At 43.3% G+C, this 16,931-nt stretch overlaps 3 protein-coding genes across 6 annotated transcripts in view; 1 reads left to right on the forward strand and 2 right to left on the reverse strand.

The window, feature by feature from the left end:
- slc35f3b (solute carrier family 35 member F3b) overlaps nucleotides 1-2,378 on the forward strand; it is a 46,225-nt gene extending 43,847 nt beyond the window's left edge. For all 3 annotated transcript variants that reach the window (XM_018693234.2, XM_018693236.2, XM_018693235.2), the window contains one exon: nucleotides 62-2,378. In XM_018693234.2, coding sequence (XP_018548750.1) covers nucleotides 62-303 — 242 coding nt within the window. In that variant the 3' untranslated portion in view covers nucleotides 304-2,378. The remainder of the gene's footprint in view (nucleotides 1-61) is intronic.
- On the reverse strand, nucleotides 1,305-5,286 carry LOC108894542 (5-hydroxytryptamine receptor 1D). Its single transcript, XM_018693232.2, has 3 exons — nucleotides 4,964-5,286; nucleotides 4,151-4,311; nucleotides 1,305-4,014 (listed from the first exon to the last, which is right to left on the reverse strand). The coding sequence occupies exons 1-3, from the start codon at nucleotides 5,127-5,129 to the stop codon at nucleotides 2,710-2,712; spliced, it is 1,632 nt and encodes a 543-aa protein (XP_018548748.1). The 5' UTR covers nucleotides 5,130-5,286; the 3' UTR covers nucleotides 1,305-2,709.
- Nucleotides 5,287-5,388: 102 nt separating this feature from the next.
- Nucleotides 5,389-16,901, reverse strand: tarbp1 (TAR (HIV-1) RNA binding protein 1). Of its 2 annotated transcripts, XM_018693227.2 has the most exons (29): nucleotides 15,853-16,901; nucleotides 15,671-15,768; nucleotides 15,510-15,579; nucleotides 15,090-15,244; nucleotides 14,915-14,967; nucleotides 14,731-14,828; nucleotides 14,495-14,630; nucleotides 14,312-14,408; nucleotides 13,889-13,978; nucleotides 13,651-13,789; nucleotides 13,289-13,540; nucleotides 12,789-12,886; nucleotides 12,500-12,658; nucleotides 12,171-12,400; nucleotides 11,786-12,020; nucleotides 11,440-11,628; nucleotides 11,123-11,322; nucleotides 10,962-11,033; nucleotides 10,740-10,860; nucleotides 10,553-10,663; nucleotides 10,324-10,473; nucleotides 10,146-10,232; nucleotides 9,848-10,053; nucleotides 9,686-9,767; nucleotides 9,382-9,553; nucleotides 9,095-9,280; nucleotides 8,318-8,442; nucleotides 7,863-7,999; nucleotides 5,389-6,172 (listed from the first exon to the last, which is right to left on the reverse strand). In XM_018693227.2, the coding sequence occupies exons 1-29, from the start codon at nucleotides 16,769-16,771 to the stop codon at nucleotides 5,992-5,994; spliced, it is 4,848 nt and encodes a 1,615-aa protein (XP_018548743.1). In that variant the 5' UTR covers nucleotides 16,772-16,901; the 3' UTR covers nucleotides 5,389-5,991. The 2 variants fall into 2 exon arrangements, with proteins under 2 accessions (XP_018548743.1, XP_018548744.1); XM_018693228.2 differs by lacking the exons at nucleotides 5,389-6,172; nucleotides 7,863-7,999; nucleotides 8,318-8,442 and adding an exon at nucleotides 8,478-8,949.
- Between the last annotated feature and the right edge of the window lie 30 nt (nucleotides 16,902-16,931).

Below are 16,931 nucleotides of genomic sequence, written 5' to 3' on the forward strand. Positions count from 1 at the left end.
AAAAGTTATTTTTCCTTGATGATTTACACATTCATACTAATGCATCCTCATAATTTCACAGTGGTGGACCTCTATACATGTGAAATTCATTTCAACACAGTGCGCCTGATTGCTGTGTTCATCATTTGCCTGGGCTTCCTCATGCTGCTGTTACCGGAGGACTGGGACCAGTGTATCATCCAGCTCAGCACCAAGCTGCGCAAACGTGATGAACCAGCAGAGGGCAGCGGAGAGGCAGGCGCTACGACAGGGCTCAACTGGAGAGGGAGAGCCAGGACCTCCATGTCAACATTTGCACATTGACTCCATGAAATATCACCATGCAAACACACACACAGACACAGGGAGGTAGACACATTAACACCTTTCAGTGTCAATGTTGGGACATTCGATCCTACTGGTGCCCTGCCCTCTCTTACACACAAAGTATTTGGGACTGCTTTCTAATCAGTAACATTTAAGCAAAGAGGGAAGATACAAGAAACGTAGATTGCATATCATTCATTTGGAGTCTATCCCACTCAGAAGTTTTCCGAATTGGTGCATAGACTCATATCAATTGTAATCCTTCTTACCCAAAAAATTATCAGGTATAACTGATTGAGTCATATATTAATTTTGATGTACCTCTTAATCATTCCATCGGCTCACCACATCCTTGCGCCTGGGAAGACCTGCCAACTTGCCTGATTTTTCAGTTCTGTGGAGAAAGACAGACTTTTTCAAGGAACACCTTGTGGACTTGCTGGCTTTAACATATACACATTTACACACATTTAAGATCCAAAGAAGAATGCCTAAAAATGCTGAATGCCTGAAAACAAAAGGGAGGCCCACAGTGGCATCCCTCAGGTGTAAACTTATGACAAATACCTGCCTTTCGTGCACTGTACATAGCTGTATTTCACACCTTGGATGTCCTGGAGCTGTGGACCCAGTGGGCTCATCTGGTGTGAAGGGACCTGTCTGGATATGTGAGGATCAGTTGGAGCTGAAGAAGCTTTCACAATGCCTCACTCTGTTCATCTTGAGAAAAGAGGTCAGGTCCTTTTTGACCACACTGATTGGCCGCATGTGGTTATGTGCTTTCCTGGGGCTAAACTCCCACTCTGTCAGTACTGACACCCATTGCTCAGGCCCACAGTTCAGTCACAAGAGATCAGAAACCAGTATCTCACCAGTATTGCATAAGTTTTCAATGCATGAGATGGTTGAGATTTATTTGTCAAAAAGTCCTGAGAGCTGTCAGTCCATCCATAAAGCATTTGCCTCACATTTTCTGTTGCTGAGACACTGGCAGCAGACACTATTAACATTTTATTATCCAGGCAATGCAGGTAATACACGTATTTCCATGTATTGTCATTCAAATAATATTAAACTTTCACAATTAATGCTTCAGGTATCCCAATGTTTGGATGGACTAAAAGAACTAACAGCTTATAATAAGACATGAAAACTTGGAACTACCCCTTTAATAACTTTGAACATCAAACATAGCTATCACTGAGCCTCCCTTTTTGAATTCCTATCACACTCAACTTTCTAGACTCATATGCACACAAACTAATTTGCGACAGTTCTCAGTTAAATTGTTTTATTTCTGGAGAAAACAACAGTAGATGGAAACTGTCTCACTGTGGCTTGAGGAGACATGTGTTGACACATGAGAGTGGCTCACATTTGTCCAGCTCTGCTCGCTGTCAAAGTCTCACTGTATTTGTTTTCATTTATCACATCTCATGAGGCAAGTTAATTACCGAGATGAACCTGTGAGTGACTGAGGCACGCGCCTTGTAAAGCGACTGGTGGAAACTCTGCCTTGTTGTGAATGTATGAACATCACTCGACCACACATGCTCAGCTACGTGCTATCTGTTTTTTTACAGTGCCACCACAGACTGCTACAGAGAGACTCTTTAATACTATCCTTCTTGTACTCATCTGACTGAGTTGCATTTTTTTGAACAAACTCTTGACGCATTGGACAGACTTTTTATATTTTTGCATTTGGTTGCTGACTAACCTTAAGAAACAATGACAGCTACAGGATGAGCATGCACATACTGTATAAGCAGATACAGCTGACAAGTCCACTTCACTGCCTTTTCTTTGTTTTGCAATAGAGTACATTAGCACTGTTTCCCATTGTCATTCTCTATGACAATAAATAATAATATTGTATTCCTCTGGAATTATTGCTAGACATAAATGTAAACCTTTGTAAGGAATGAAGATTTTTACACTGAGATGCAACATATGATTATCACATTTGAGGAAGAAATATTTAGAAAGTGAATAAATGATGGGTTTATTAGATCTACTTTTGGGTGTCTTCAAGTGTAATCACATGTACTATATAAAAGATTTCTTTTCAATACAGTGTCTTGTCCAGGTTTGTTTTCTCCTCAGTGTTGTAGCTTTGCAATTTTCTGATCACTGCAAGTGACCACATACAACTTGACAAATTAAAAAATATAGTGATCTGAGCTAAGTTGATCAATATAAAATTAATCTCAGATATTTTGATATTTTTTATTTGTTTTTGTTAAGCAAAAATACTAAGGTTTGCCAGTACCAGTTTGTCAAATGTGAGGATTTGCTGCTATTGTCAGAGTAATCAATAATTAAAATATCAGTTAGTTGCAGACCTGGTCTGATGCAGCTGTGGTGGGTAATTGTCCTGCAACAGCATGTGTGGAAGTACAGTTAACAGACATCATGCTCTACTCTCACTGTTATCTGGCCATAAAAGAAAGTGGCCTGACGCTCCTTGGTCACAGCAGAGAAAGGTAGTCTGTTGCCCTCCTGTGGCCGAGAGGGGACCTGCAAGCAGTCCACCCTCCTGTCACCACCAGCATCAGGCCACACAGAGGACGTGGAGGTATTTTCAGGGTGACACACTTTGCATAGATTCTCCTCAGAATGATGTTTGAAGTCAGTGCTAACAGTAAAAATGGAGGGGGAATACTTAGAGTCATCACAGGTTGAAGTCTCAGAGCTGGAAGGTGGACCGGGATGGGAGGTGTTCAAAGTGTAGGGGTCGCTGCTCCTGCCATCGTCTCCTTCAGCCCTTACTTCCACTCCTCTGCCCACCATACTTCCTAGTCGTGCTCTTATTTTTTGCCTCAGTCCCTGAAGAGCACCCTGGAAACGCTTGCTAAGCAGAGCGTACAGTAGAGGATTGATGTCAGAGTTCAACAACACCAGCCAGTATGAAAAGGTAACAGCAAATGGTGGGATGAGGCTGGATTGGCCTGAAATTGCAAATTCTGTGGCCTGAACCAAGGCCACACCTATGTAGGGTGTCCAGCAGAAGAAAAAAGCTGAGATGACCAGGAAGAGACGCACCACTCCATGGTTGTTATGGTGCTGCTGGGAGTTCTGCAGGGGAGGCTGGGAGGTGCTCTGAGCCAGGAAGGAGAACAAACGTCTAGATGTAGGGCTACTCTGCTCTGTCACAGAATTAGGGAGAGCAGTTCTGATATCATTTCCTTCCTCTGACACAAACTGCCCACTTACATGATAGATCAGTCTTGTGGGGCTGTGGAGTCCCCCACAGTTCTGGTGAGGTGAATCACCAGGAGCAATGGCAGAGCTTGGATTCCTGCTGCGCAGGACAGAGTCCTCCAACGTATGAATCCTCCTGGCGTGGCTGCGCGCCACCTTGACGATGTTCACGTAACAGAAGAGAATGACCACTGCAGGTAAGAGGTAGGACAGGGCGGCCATGAAAGCAGTATAGCTGGGACTGCTTTCCCAGTTGACTGCACAGCTGTACATGGGACCCACATAACTGATGGAGCTCCAGCCCAGCAGGGGAGGGCAACTGGTGGCCAGAGCCTGCAGCCAGATCCACAGGACCACCGCACAGGTCCTCCACAGGGTGCAGCGGGAACTGTAGCGCAGGCAGTCCATGATGGAGTGGTAGCGGTCGAGAGCAATAGCAGCTAGTGTCAGTACAGATGCTGTGCAATACACAGAGGAGGTGTAACCCACATACAAACAGAGGTCCTATCAGACAGGAGAGAAACATCAGACTCATAGTAAGTGTTATTACGTAAGAGGTCACCTTCGGGTCATGTCAGACTGATGCTGTGATGTTACATGAATATAAAGCATTTTACAGTAAGGGACAGAGCTGACGTACAGTACAATCCACCCATCCACGATTCATGATGGACAGAGCAACAAAAGGCATGACTCCGACGCCCACCAGGAGGTCACTGACTGCCAGGTTCATGATCAGCACCGACGTCACACAGTGGAAAGTCTTGGTTGCAGCCACAATAACAATGACAAGAATGTTACCTACACATAAATACAACAAAACACAAATACAAACACACACACACAATGACACAGAGGTCAGAGAGGCTGGATTCTATATGATCTTTTCCATCTGTAATACAGCAATATAGACAAATATCCACTCAGAAGTAAACCTTTGATTTAGTAACTGAAGGAGGAAAATCTGTATTTGATCTGAACAGAAAGGAAACTGGTATTTCTGCCACCACCAAAATAGCCTCAAGTAGAGATGAATGGAATTGTGTTGGCTGCACTCAAAGCACTGACAAATTAAATTTTAAAAATTCAACAGCTGTCTTTCCAGAAACATTGTCCCCATTACTTGATTATAATGTTGGTGTGGGATTTTCGCGACCTGCCATCTTGAAAAAAATGTTCTTATTAGTGGAATATTACTGATTTATAACATAAAGACGTTCCTAAATATAAATATTTAATACCGAATTACAGGGAATAGATACGAAATGACGCATGATACGAAGAATTTTCCATTTGTGTAATCATAAAGATTGAATTCGTCATATGTGATATTATTGAGGCGCTGGAAGAAGAAAATGAGCAAAGTATGAAAGAGTAAGAATTTTGAAAAAAGTTTTGCTGATGTTTTTTTTTTTTTTTTTTTTAAATAAAACAATAACAGGTAAATCTGTACCTGTCACAGCGCCCAGACACATCAGCACCATGAGGACCTCCAGGACCAGTTGTGTCCGCTCGGACATCACGAGTCCTGCTTCCTCAGTCCGGCTCGCGTTGGCCGCCGCCACTGCTGCCTGCAGAGACGACCCGGGCTCCGACCAGTAGCCATCCAGGTTTTCCATGTCCCACTCAAATATGCCGTCCTCACATGATGAACCACGTACAAGCGTGCCTTAGCGGAAAAAGAAATTAGTGTGATCTAATAAACTCCATCTGCTCCCCACCTGGTCTCCAGGTGAACCAACTCATTTACTCTTTAAATGGGAGGAAGGAGGAAGCATGAATACCTGCTGTACCTTATTTTAACCCTCTCATTGCTTCAACTCTGTTGATGCAATTTCTAGACACAATAAATAAAAACACATACATATATAAAACATATATATTATCAAACACAATAAAGTCAGTTTTATTTATTTAACGGTATCAAAACTGATTACAATTTAAAATCACAGATTGCAATAAAAACAGTGAAAACACAGAAAATAACAAAAGCAGTATTATTATACTCTGTATAATGGTTTGCTGGGTATGTACATTATAGTTCAGTCTTGGTGCTGTGAGGTAAAAACTAATTGCTCACATAAACCAGACACTTCTTCCTTAAAGGAGAGAATTTCCATTTATGCAGCAGTTATAGAGACATAGAGTTTGCCTACATTAATATAACAGCATGCATGAATATTTAGATGTAATAACCTGAACTGATCTCTATTCATGACTCTCATTAAGGCACAAGAACAGTACTGATGACTGCTCACTACATTAAAACCTGAAAGGATCGATTCCTATCCAGACAGAACATCCTTAATGAGGCCCTGATGTTAATCGTATGCAGCATCTTCATATCCAGTAGCTGAAATTGACATTTTCATTTAAAGTCCCCCAAGATGTTTTTCATGTTTGCTACCAGAGATGTTAGAGTACTGTCAACATCTGGAGGTCAGATGTCATGTCCACAAGGCTGCACTGATGGTTTCTTCTTCAGCTGTGTTTTGAGTTGACTTCTACTGAAGCAGAAGCAAGATGTTGCCGTGTATATTCCCAAATCAGCAGGGCGGCGCTCACATGCACGTTGAGGGAGCGGATGACCCCTTGTTGAGGGATCTCCACACAAACATCTAACATTTGGAGCAAGTTGGCAGGAATACCTTCTCGTTCATTGCTACGAGAAGAGAAAGAGAAAAGTTCACAGGAAAATTTATCATCAAGTACACATTAATGTTTGGATTGGATTTCAATGTTTGGTGCCAGTGCTTCTGTAACAAATGATGTCCTGCTTATTTTCAATATTTTTAACAAAATCATTCAACATTGTGGGAAATTCAATTATTTGCTTTCTTGTACTGCAGTGCTGCAGCTTTTTAGCATAAAACAGGAGAAAAGGCATGAAAGCACTATCAAACTTATCATCTAACAGTCAGCAAGAAAGCTAATTTCCCATAATGATTTTGTTAAAGATATTGAAAATAAGCACCAAAAAAAGAATTATGCCTTTAAATGTGACCATTACGATCTCTTTGCAGGACAAAGCTTCCCAAGGAGAATTCAGATAAACGGAGGACTACTTGCACTGTATTTTCAGTAGAAGGAACATTTGGGATACACTGCTGTATTTTCTAAATTAAATTACAACAAATTATTGAAATTTAATTAAAATTGCAAACAGAAATCTACCACAGGATGTACTCTGCATCATGTCAGCAGTAAGGCAACACTGACTACGCAGTATGTCGCATAGGGTATGACACTGAACCACCTGCAGACTGCTGTATCAATCTAGCCCTGGTGTGTATTATATAGTGCAATCAACATTTTTTGTTAAGTCATGTTTTTAATTTTGGCTTTCATTTGGCTTAATGATGCTATGCAGTAGATTTAATTTAAGAGCCCTTGCCATGAGCAGCCAAGTTAGTCATTCATTTTCTCAAGTCTTCATTTTATACAGATGACTCATGAGCACAAGTCCAAGAGCAATTCAATCTCTAATCAACTGAGCATATACTGAGCTCCAGTAATATAGGCCATGCAAAGCAAACATAAAGAGGTAATGAGTTTGGCATTTAGAGAGTCCATGGAGGGTGCCACACAGTAAGAAAGGGTGATTTGATGAGCTACATTTATCTTGAGTGCAACTGGCTGAGATAATAGCCACCTGATGAGAGATTAGAGCCGGCCGCGCTGCGTGCACACAGCTGTGAAAGCCCCTCAAGATTCAGCTCACACACATGGGGTGTTTGAGCTCATAGCACTGCTCACACCTCTGTGACTGAGCAGGGTAAAACAAAACAGGACACCTACACAGTCGTGATAAATATTAATCTCTCCCTCTCTGCGAGGCCAGCTGCAGCACACATTTAGTGAGGAGTGAATCATCATCATCGTCATTGCACAAGCTTATACTTACAGTTATGTTCATTTCTAAGTAGCTACAAATGGTTGAATAAAATGATTTTTTGTGTCACGTTGATCGCCAATGGAAGCCACAGAGCAGCATCATGAACTACACTGGATAAGGGTTATGTTTTTTTTCTGTTGCTGTCATCACACTGCTTGTATTGGCTTGTGTAATTTATTGCCTGTGCTCTTGTCCTCAGGGAGAGCCAATTTCAGCCCAGCATGCTCCGACAGGTACACGATGGAGAGGAGAGGCGCAGGTCCCGCAAGGGAAACACACTAATCCTCAGAGATAACATTAAATAGCCTCGTCAGCTCACACCTTTATCTATGTGAGTGTCACAAGGGCATGGGAAAAGGGAGGCTTGCATCCATTTATGAACTACTGGTTGTGTGTAGGTGACTGCGTTGGTGGAAAAAAAGGACTAATGGTAAAAGAATGTTTAATGCGGTCATACCCCAGAAGTAACAGGGTCTTCTCAGGGAACTGATAGTCCTGGAGATTCTGACTGTTGGCTGTCTGCTCCACTCCAACAATGCAGTACCCTTCATTCTTCTTTACCTGCAGGAAGTCAGTGAGCTCCACTGGCTTCACCTGATGGATAGATACAGATGATCTTAATATGAAAGGGGTGGACAGTAAGTAGAACTCATCAGCAAAGTCTTGTAAGTCCTTTTCACACACATGACCATGGAATATTATGCTAGGCTGTAAAACTTCATGGAAATTTTTCACCTTTTCTGCTCAGTGCGGTGGATGAAAACTTATTCCAGAGTTTCAACTGAAGATTTAACTAACCAGGTCAAATCACACATTTCTCAGGTCAACAGTCTACTGGGAAAAGCCATTATAGAGACAGGGGAAACATTGCAATCACTGGGGTGAAATGCCAGATCGTTTTATGCAATGTACCTCTAACAGAGGAAGCCATAGCTCAGATGAGACGCTCAGGGACTGAAAGTGTTTGTCAGTGACATGGCGGAGGCTGTCCAGAACCAGAGCACTGGCACCAAATATCTCACACGTCCTGCATAGACCTGGAACAACAGCAAAGGAATGAGGAGAGTCCATCTATCTAACTTTGAACTGTATGAATTTGTATTAATGCTCCATAGCAAGTATTTCATCAAGTGATAACTATAGGTTTGTCAGGCGTTAAGACGGCTGTTTCAGTCATCTGTGCGAGTGATGACTCAGCATAAAATGACTGCCAGTCTATCATCATGGGCACAGACAGATATAAAAAGCTGCAGCAGCTTCAATGACCATTGAGCGAGCAAAGTAAAGAAAAACATTTACAGATTGACCAAGCTAATGTTCTTACTTACATCATCCAATCAATAGTATCAATATTATCTCTGGCAATGGGTCTTTTCCTCTATAAACAAATTCCAATTGATTCAGCCCCTTATCATCTCATACAACAGCGCTAGAGAACATTTACAGAGAAGATAAAATAGGAATCCCTGTCTAAACTCTGATAAGAGGGCTCAAGTGACTGGTTTCGGTGGCAGCTGCATTCAACCTCTTTTCCCAGATCATCGCTGTGAAACCAAACAAAAGCCTGTAATATTAGATCTTCACAATATTACACAAATCACGAATAAATTCAAGAACATTTTAGCATTATTTACTGACTAAAAGTAAGATAAATATGTGAAGTAATGTAAATTGTTGTACTGTCCTGACCTCCTAAATTGGTGGGTTTGTCTATAAGTGAGGCTACCACCAGCAGGGCGCCGTGCAGTTTGCCTAGTCGAGCAGCCCTTTGTGGTGGAACCAACTGAAGTTCAGGCTCCTGCTCCTGGATCCCCAACCTCCAGGGGGTGATCTTCTTCTGCACCTCAGCCCAGCGCTCCTCCTTATCCTGCTCACCTGGGTTGATACATACAACACCATGACCACTCAATAACAGATGAAATATCATTGTATGATGTATCAGGTACTTCCACTGCTTGTGTTTAGTGCTGCTGTACTTTTGTCTTGCTGGATCCAGTCTCCAGGCTGGAGCTGGCTCAGGTCAGGAGCAGAATTTCTCAAAGGAAAAGATGGACTTTTAGAGAAACACGACAGTTTCTCAAACTTCCAAGGTGGAATCCATTCATCATCTGCCAACTCTGACAGACTGGGAAAGGTATAGAATATGGTCTAGGAGAGCAAAATAAATTAAAAAAAGGATAACAAGTATGCTAATGTACATTGTGTTATCTTAGAAATCGGAATAGCTAATTACCAGATAGTACCAGACATCCCACATTGAATAAAAATATAGCAGCGCACCTCAACACTGTAATCCCTGACAGGATGAAATGCACCAAAGAAGAAGTGCTCCTGAATTCTTATCCAGTTTTTGTTGGCATTTCTAGAGGGTGAGACAGAAAATAAATACATTAGCATACTAAAATAAGCTTTTTTCAATTATTAGGTGTGGCATGTGCTCACCCAGTGCTCTGCATGGCCTCAGCCTGGTTCAAACAGGCCTTAATCACAGTGGAAAGCCCTCCAAAAGCATCAGCCTCCTGCTCTGCCTGAACTTCTGCCAAGCTCCACACCCTTTTTAGGGCCAGTAAAGCATACAGGCGCACACTGAAGTTATGGTTGAAACACCACTGCAGGATGATGTCCAGCGCTTTACGCAACTGCTCTGCCTTAAACACACAGGAAGAGAGATCTTGTAGACACTGAGAGGTGATGCAAGAAGAGCAGTGTTTGATCTCTGAAAAGACAACAAAGGCTTTACCTTATCTTTAAGATTGGGCATGATGACATTGAAATGCACCAGGACTGACAAGAAGGTGCAGATGCTTGTCTTCGTCTTTTCATGATCCTGTACAGAAAACACAGAAACTGGTCAATAACTTCACTATTTAACCCATATTACAGTACGTGGTAGATGGATGTCCAGAGTGGGAGCTCACCATGTTGAAACAGCCCCAAAAGCTGTCCATGTGTTGCGGATAGTGAACGAGGATCAGAATCATCATCCATTCAATCAGGTATTTGACTGAGGCCTGGTTACTGCAGAATCCAGCTGCATACACATGTTTCAGCAAAGTGGCAACAAACTCCTGCACGTACAAATACACACAGTTACTCTCTGAGTGGTTATTTCCTGTGTGATTCTTAGCATGAGTGTAATTGTCTTACCTCTCTGAGTTTGGGCAGCAACAGTAGCAGTGTTTGCCATACTCTGTTTTTGACACGATGTTGCAGGGAGTTGCTATAATAACGCACTTTTGACTTTGATATGTCATTATCCTGGAAGGAGGAGTGGGAGATGGTGTTGAGGGCTATAAAATTAGCTGCAGCTGACATGATCATGTGTAATGCTTACCTTTTTCAACAAAGCCAGGACTAGTTCCTCTATCACTCTTTCATGCTGTAGATTAGAGGAATCCAAACGGCTGAGGAAAGTTAGTACGCATGTGCGCGGCAACTGATCATCCCTGTTATCACTGGAAAATAAAAGTAATTCAACCATGAAAATATCTGCACAGCAAGACAGACCTCTAGTGGCAGTCTTCTGAATTACAGCCATACAGGACAGAGTTCTCACCTTGTAACAATGACATTACCAGCACACTGTTCACCGAGCTGCTCCACATATGTTTGGACATCCTGGATTAGCCTTTGAAAGAGCAAGATAAAACAGTTAAAACAGCCCAAAGGCATAAAATAAATATCTGAACAAATGTGAGAAATGCTGTTAAGAGTTACCGTTGGTCTCTTCTGAAAACTGGTCCGTAGACACAAGCCTCAGTGAGTATGTTGATGTGGCTGAAAACACTAGAAAACACGGTGTCAGCCTGGTCGCTGCTGCCTTGGTCTGTGGGCAACCACGTCTGACAGCAGTGTTGAAGCAGCACTCCAAATACTCCACTTTTTGACTCAGACAGCTCAATCAGCTCAGTGGCAATCTAAATCGATCATGCAACACCACAACACATTTGTATACTTATTGTAGAAAATTAATGTTGAAAAAACAAATCACCATACTCATTACTTTCCAGGTTAACCAGCCTGATTTTTATCACCTGCTTCAAGGTGGCAAGAAGTGTCAGAGCCTGAGTATGTGTCAGCTCCAGCAGTTTGCGGTGGAAGGCCAAGGTGACAAAGCCTTTCAGGGACGGCCAGAAGTCATGGGCATTATTGCTCAGTCCTTGCACCAGCTCCCAGCTCAGAGTCACAGCCTCCATACAGAGCGCCTCCTCATCAACTACTAACTGAGATCAAAACATCACCAAATCAGACACTTCATCAGGAACCTTATCAGATATTTTTGTAACAGATTCTTCATATAATAACTCTAAGGAAATCCTTGTTATACCTAAACACCTCATTTCAATTGCTTAAATTTTACCTAAACTGATTGACACTCACTTGTGGCAGCACTGTCTCCATAAAGCTGAGCACAGGCAGCACCAGGTCACTGGGCAGCAGTGCCAGGGCCTCCACACTGCAGCTCAGAGCAGCCTTGAGAGTATCTGGTGCTCTGGAAATCTCAGGAATCCCAACCATCTTAATCAGGAAGCTCAGACAAATCCACTGGTCCCGCATAAAATTGGCGGCAATACGCCCCCAGTCCTGTAGCAGAGGACCTAGCACTCCAAGATCACTACCAAAAGAAGAAAAGAGCTTATCCCTAATTATCCCAGTGTGGCACTTGAAGACAACATATTTCTATTCTGAATATCATTTTCTAGCCAAAGGTCTCCTAAATTGACACCTCTTATGACTTGTGCTGTAATAAAAAGCTTCCACTAACCTTGAACAGTCTCCCGTCAGTGGTTTCAGCAGGCGTTTATTGAAGTTTCCCAGAGATGACTGACTTTGTGAGGAAGTTAGCAGTGAGCTATAGAAGTAGTCATTTAGGGCTTTCAGAACAGAAATGGTCTCTGATTGGATGCCAATCACTTCATGTTCAACAAGCCCACAAATTGTGGCCATGGATGCCATAGCAACTGCCCTAGCCACCTGATTTGCCACAGAGGGGATCTGGCAGTGGAAAAACAATCAGTGTTGAATAATCAAGCAACCAAACTGACATATTAATTTTCCGTCTGATGACTGGGGTTTGAATATTTAGCTTTGTACCTGCTGGCTTGGTTCTTGAAGGACCTTAAGGCTGTGTTTGATGAGTTTAGGGAAACCATTCTGCTGAATTTTCTTATGATGTAGTGGTGTAGAACTGTACATGACCACCAGCTGCCTCAGGACACTCAGATACAGCTCTGCCCGCTCCACGTCAAACAGCTGTTGATTTAAAAAAAAAAAAGAAGAAGAAGAAGAAGAAGAAAAAAAAAAGAAAAGTACATGCACGCGTCAAAGCTAGCCACAAGGGGCCTCTATACTAATTGGGGTGATGGTGGCTTGCTTGACTTACCTCCTGCAGCTCCCCACACAGCCGCCTCAAGATAAACTCCTGGATTGGATCTACAAGTTTAAAAATTAGCTTCTCCATGGCAACCATCACGCCATCAGCTGTGAAAAGAGGAGTGAGAAAATGTGAATGTCAATCCTGATTAGCTAAAGAGTGCCCACAGAGTGGGCCTGACGTTCCCTGATAAAAGTTAGCAGAATTAATGACAAATTTCTAAGATCTGAGATGTGTTCTCATGCCAAAATTAGAATACATCATTTGATAATGAGAATTTTTGGAAGCTAGCTTGGTGTTTGACCAAAACCTGGAGTAAGAAAGGAGCAAGACTTTACAAGGATAGTCTGACATTTTTTCAAATAACACACCAAGAGAAAATTATCTGGGAGGAGCAGTATACTGATTTGTTCAATGCATGAATGCACCCTCCATATACCTTCCTTACTGCATATTTATGAGGGTGGACTTGACAGCTATAACAGTGAATCAGTGTCATCATTACACACCTTGCTGACAACTTAGTGTTCCTCCAAGCTGGAACAATCGCAGCACAAGCTGTAGGCTCTTGTCACTCTTACGCAGAGGTAGGTAGATATTGGTGCTGACTCTGCTCAGGGTGTCCAGCAGAGGAGACAATAATGACTCCAGGGTGTTACCGACCTCTGCGCTAGGTTGACTCTTCTCCATGTCCACACACAGCAGAATAGCCCTGGCCAACTTATCAGCCTCTTTAGAGTCAGGTAACCTTTCGGTCTGACCTGGGGAGCAAGAAAACTGACTTAAACCGACTGACTAAAAATGTAAAAATAATCTTGTCTACAGATAAGAAATATTTATTTTATTTATGGCTGCCTCACTTCAGACTTGCCTGTGCTCACTGGGACTCGGAGATAGGCGTGTATCTCATCTTGAACATAGCCCCTTACAGTTTCTTTCTTTGTGACAGCACCATCCTCCATAATCCTGGGCTTGAATCTAGCTTCATTGTCTGATAGCCAGGTGCACAACTGCAGTGGTGTCACAAACATGCAATATAGCAATGAGTCAACAAAATTTTAACACATTTTAGGTTGAGCGCTCCTTCATATGTATCTGACGCACTGTACCTGATTCCAGATCTGTGTCCCTCTACGCAGTGACTCGTCTGCACGGAAATGCATCAGGAAACTAAAGACATCATCTAGGGTTACTGCATTCTGAGAACAGAGAATTCAATATTACAACTGCCTTTAGAGGTGTGTGTGAAAGTACAGGGGTTGGACAAAATAACAGAAACACTATAATGCAGTACAACAAACATCCCTACAGTAGATTCATTGTATTTTTAAATTTGATATCTATTTTCGAGTGAATATACTACTATCAATCAGGCATTTCTGGTAGAGGTTAATGTGTAACCACTGATCAACTTTGCCAAGGAAACTTTACTTTGTTTGGCACAGATTTTCATTATTTTGGTGAGGTTTCCCTTTGCCAAATTAAATTATGTTCCTGTAATTTTAATGGCTAGTGCACTATTTGTGTCTTACCACTTCTGTGAGACAGAGGGCAGTATTCAGCAGGAAGCACTGAGCAGCTCCTCTTAACAAAACTTGATGCGTGACCATGGTGCAGCGCAGCACCTCCCTGTAACACACCACAGACAAAATCAGCATCCATATCAAGCATAACCAGCTATGATGCAATCTGTGTACCTGTACAGGATGGGGTACCTTAGAGCAGCGAATCCATCAATCCCCAGCAGTGGACTGGGGGGGAGTTTGGATAGAGCCTGGGAGAGGAAGAGTAGGGGTACTGCACACCAGTGCTTAGAGCCCAGCTGCTGAATCAGCTGCAGCAACACACAACCTACAAAGCAAACACAATGTCAGGGACAGGCAGGCTTTTAAGCCATGAGAAGTAAGAGCTTTGTTAACATGTATTCTCTGCGGCTTCTGTTTTTATGTACCTCTATGCTCTGAGGGTAGGCTACTGAAGAAGGTGGCCATGAAGACTTGGAGTTTAGCCCCCAGCTCAGGACATTCTCCTACACTCTGCTCAACTGACCTGCGTGTGAACAGAAAATAGGTAGGGCTGAGGACTGGTGCAAGCACACTGGTACTGGTGCTAGTGCATTGATTTTAAATCCTCACCTGTGGAAGAGTGAAGTTTCAGACAGAACATCCATAAAAGGGCCGACAATAAACTGAGGAGCAGAGCAAAACAAGAGAAACATCTTAATACACAAATTTAACTCTAAAGGATTTCAGTAAAATTGAATGAATAGGCTTAAATCACAACTGGATAAACTGTGACTGTGCCTGGTACCTGAGAAAAGGCCAAAGCGAAAGCTGGCTGCTGGAGGACCTGCAGCTCGAGAAGATGACACACTCCCTCTCTCATTAAGGATTTATTCTCACTGTGGAACATCCGCTGGTACACACAGAGCAGCCAGGAGGGGTGGAAGAGGCCTTGACCTGAAGCTATAACACAGACAGAGAACAGGTACAAACAACCAGGCTGGAACTTCACTTTTTTTATCCCAGTGAGTTAATTTAGTGTGTTCATTATATTTCCAAAGGAATAAAAAGTCTGCAATTGAAATAAAGCTGTTTTGGATGACTTCATTTAACTTGCCAGTTACTTATTTTGCTTAACATTTTTTTATCTAATAGACAACACCCTTTGCAAGTGAAGACAAGTAAAAGTGTGTTAATAAAAGGGTCAATAGCACAATTCTAATATTACCTTGACTATCATTCACTGTTGTTTGGATCAATGTGTCTATTCGGTTTAGAACTGGCCGGACGACGTGAACCTGCAGAGGAGGAAGAAAAATGCAATATTACAAAGCTGTATCATGATGCCCTCTGCTGAAACTGGTCATAGTGATCCAACCAATCTCCTACCTGGTTTTCCTCCAGGGTCTCCATCACCAGCGCATAATCCTCCCAGAACTCTCTGAGCAACTTGCTCTTGTCGGGGGCCCATTTGAACAAGGTCTCATCTGCAACAATTTCAAGACCAGTAAAGAAAACAAACCACACAACATCTGAGAACTTAAAGGTGGTACAGTGTCTGAGCATTTTACCTTCCACTGATGGAGAGAGAGGACAGTTCACCTGCTCCTCCTCTGACAGGGCCACACACCTTTTCAGCAGGTACAACGCCCTCTTACGTGAAACGCTGTCTCTGTGCGTCAGACCATCCTGAACCATCCTCCAGAACTGAAGGGACAGACGAGGGTCGGGCTCAGAGGAGGGGGGAGGGCTGTGAGGTTTTAGCAGGTGGTCTGACATGGCGGTCAAACATAGCAGTGCCCGCTCTGTAACCACAGGTGTGCGGTCAGTGCAGTGCCAGCTGCACAGATCCTCCAGGACCAACTTGAGGATGCTTTTTAACTTCGCACCACTGCAGCAGTTTAAGAACGACAAGAGAAGCCTGATTGTGATTTTGGAGACCAATGCATCAGGGAGTGTTTTGATGCAGGACAAGGCAGATGACACGGTGGTGAGGGCGAGCTGTTCATCCGCTGACAGAGAAGGTATGAGAGCAGCCATGACTTCGCTTGCAACCTCCACACTGAGTCGTCCCGGACCGGGTAGCTCCTCCTCTGACAGCTGGAGCGACGGCAGGACGGACAGAGCCACCCGCCCCGGTACTGCCTCCTCACACAGCGGGACACAGACGCTCACAAGTCGGCAGGCAGCGGCTGTACTCTCTCTGCACCGCACACCCTCACCGGCTTCTGCGGGTATTCTGGAGAGGAGAGGCAGACATTGCGCCCAAATAACCGACTCAATTTTATCTCGAATACTTCGTCTTTTCGCGGCTGTAAGTGGAGTCGTGTCCGAGTCTGCCAAAAGTGGCCCGAGCCCTTCAATGAAAGCCGTCAGCGCCTCCACCCGCTCCGTCCCCGGCCACGACTCACTCGGCCAGGACAGAGACTCAAACAAACGGTCATAGTCAGGAGAGCTGGATAAGACCGCGTTAATTAAAACGGAATACATAGTGGAAAACTGCTGCTACACAGTCAGGAACAAGTGAGCAACAAATACCGCACACCCGGCTTCTCTCAGACTGCCATGAGCAACACGTTTCACCAAACGGAATGTAAACTTCCGCAAACGTAATCTTAAACTCTCGCGAGAGATGGGAATGCCGTTAAAG

This window comes from Lates calcarifer, linkage group LG16_LG22, assembly GCF_001640805.2.
Source record: "Lates calcarifer isolate ASB-BC8 linkage group LG16_LG22, TLL_Latcal_v3, whole genome shotgun sequence".
Lineage (NCBI taxonomy): Eukaryota > Metazoa > Chordata > Actinopteri > Centropomidae > Lates > Lates calcarifer.

What these genes read in the sequence shown, in the direction of transcription:
- LOC108894542 (XM_018693232.2), bottom strand. Translation starts at nt 5,129, where the DNA reads ATGGAAAACCTGGATGGCTACTGGTCGGAGCCCGGGTCGTCTCTGCAG. An exon ending in GTGTCTGGGCGCTGTGACAG is followed by an intron (nt 4,312 to 4,963) that starts GTACAGATTTAC and finishes ATTTATGTGTAG; the next exon opens with GTAACATTCTTGTCATTGTT. An exon ending in GTGGATGGGTGGATTGTACT is followed by an intron (nt 4,015 to 4,150) that starts GTACGTCAGCTC and finishes CCTGTCTGATAG; the next exon opens with GACCTCTGTTTGTATGTGGG.
- tarbp1 (XM_018693227.2), bottom strand. Translation starts at nt 16,771, where the DNA reads ATGTATTCCGTTTTAATTAACGCGGTCTTATCCAGCTCTCCTGACTAT. An exon ending in TCTCTCTCCATCAGTGGAAG is followed by an intron (nt 15,769 to 15,852) that starts GTAAAATGCTCA and finishes AAATTGTTGCAG; the next exon opens with ATGAGACCTTGTTCAAATGG. An exon ending in GGACACAGATCTGGAATCAG is followed by an intron (nt 13,790 to 13,888) that starts GTACAGTGCGTC and finishes ACACCACTGCAG; the next exon opens with TTGTGCACCTGGCTATCAGA.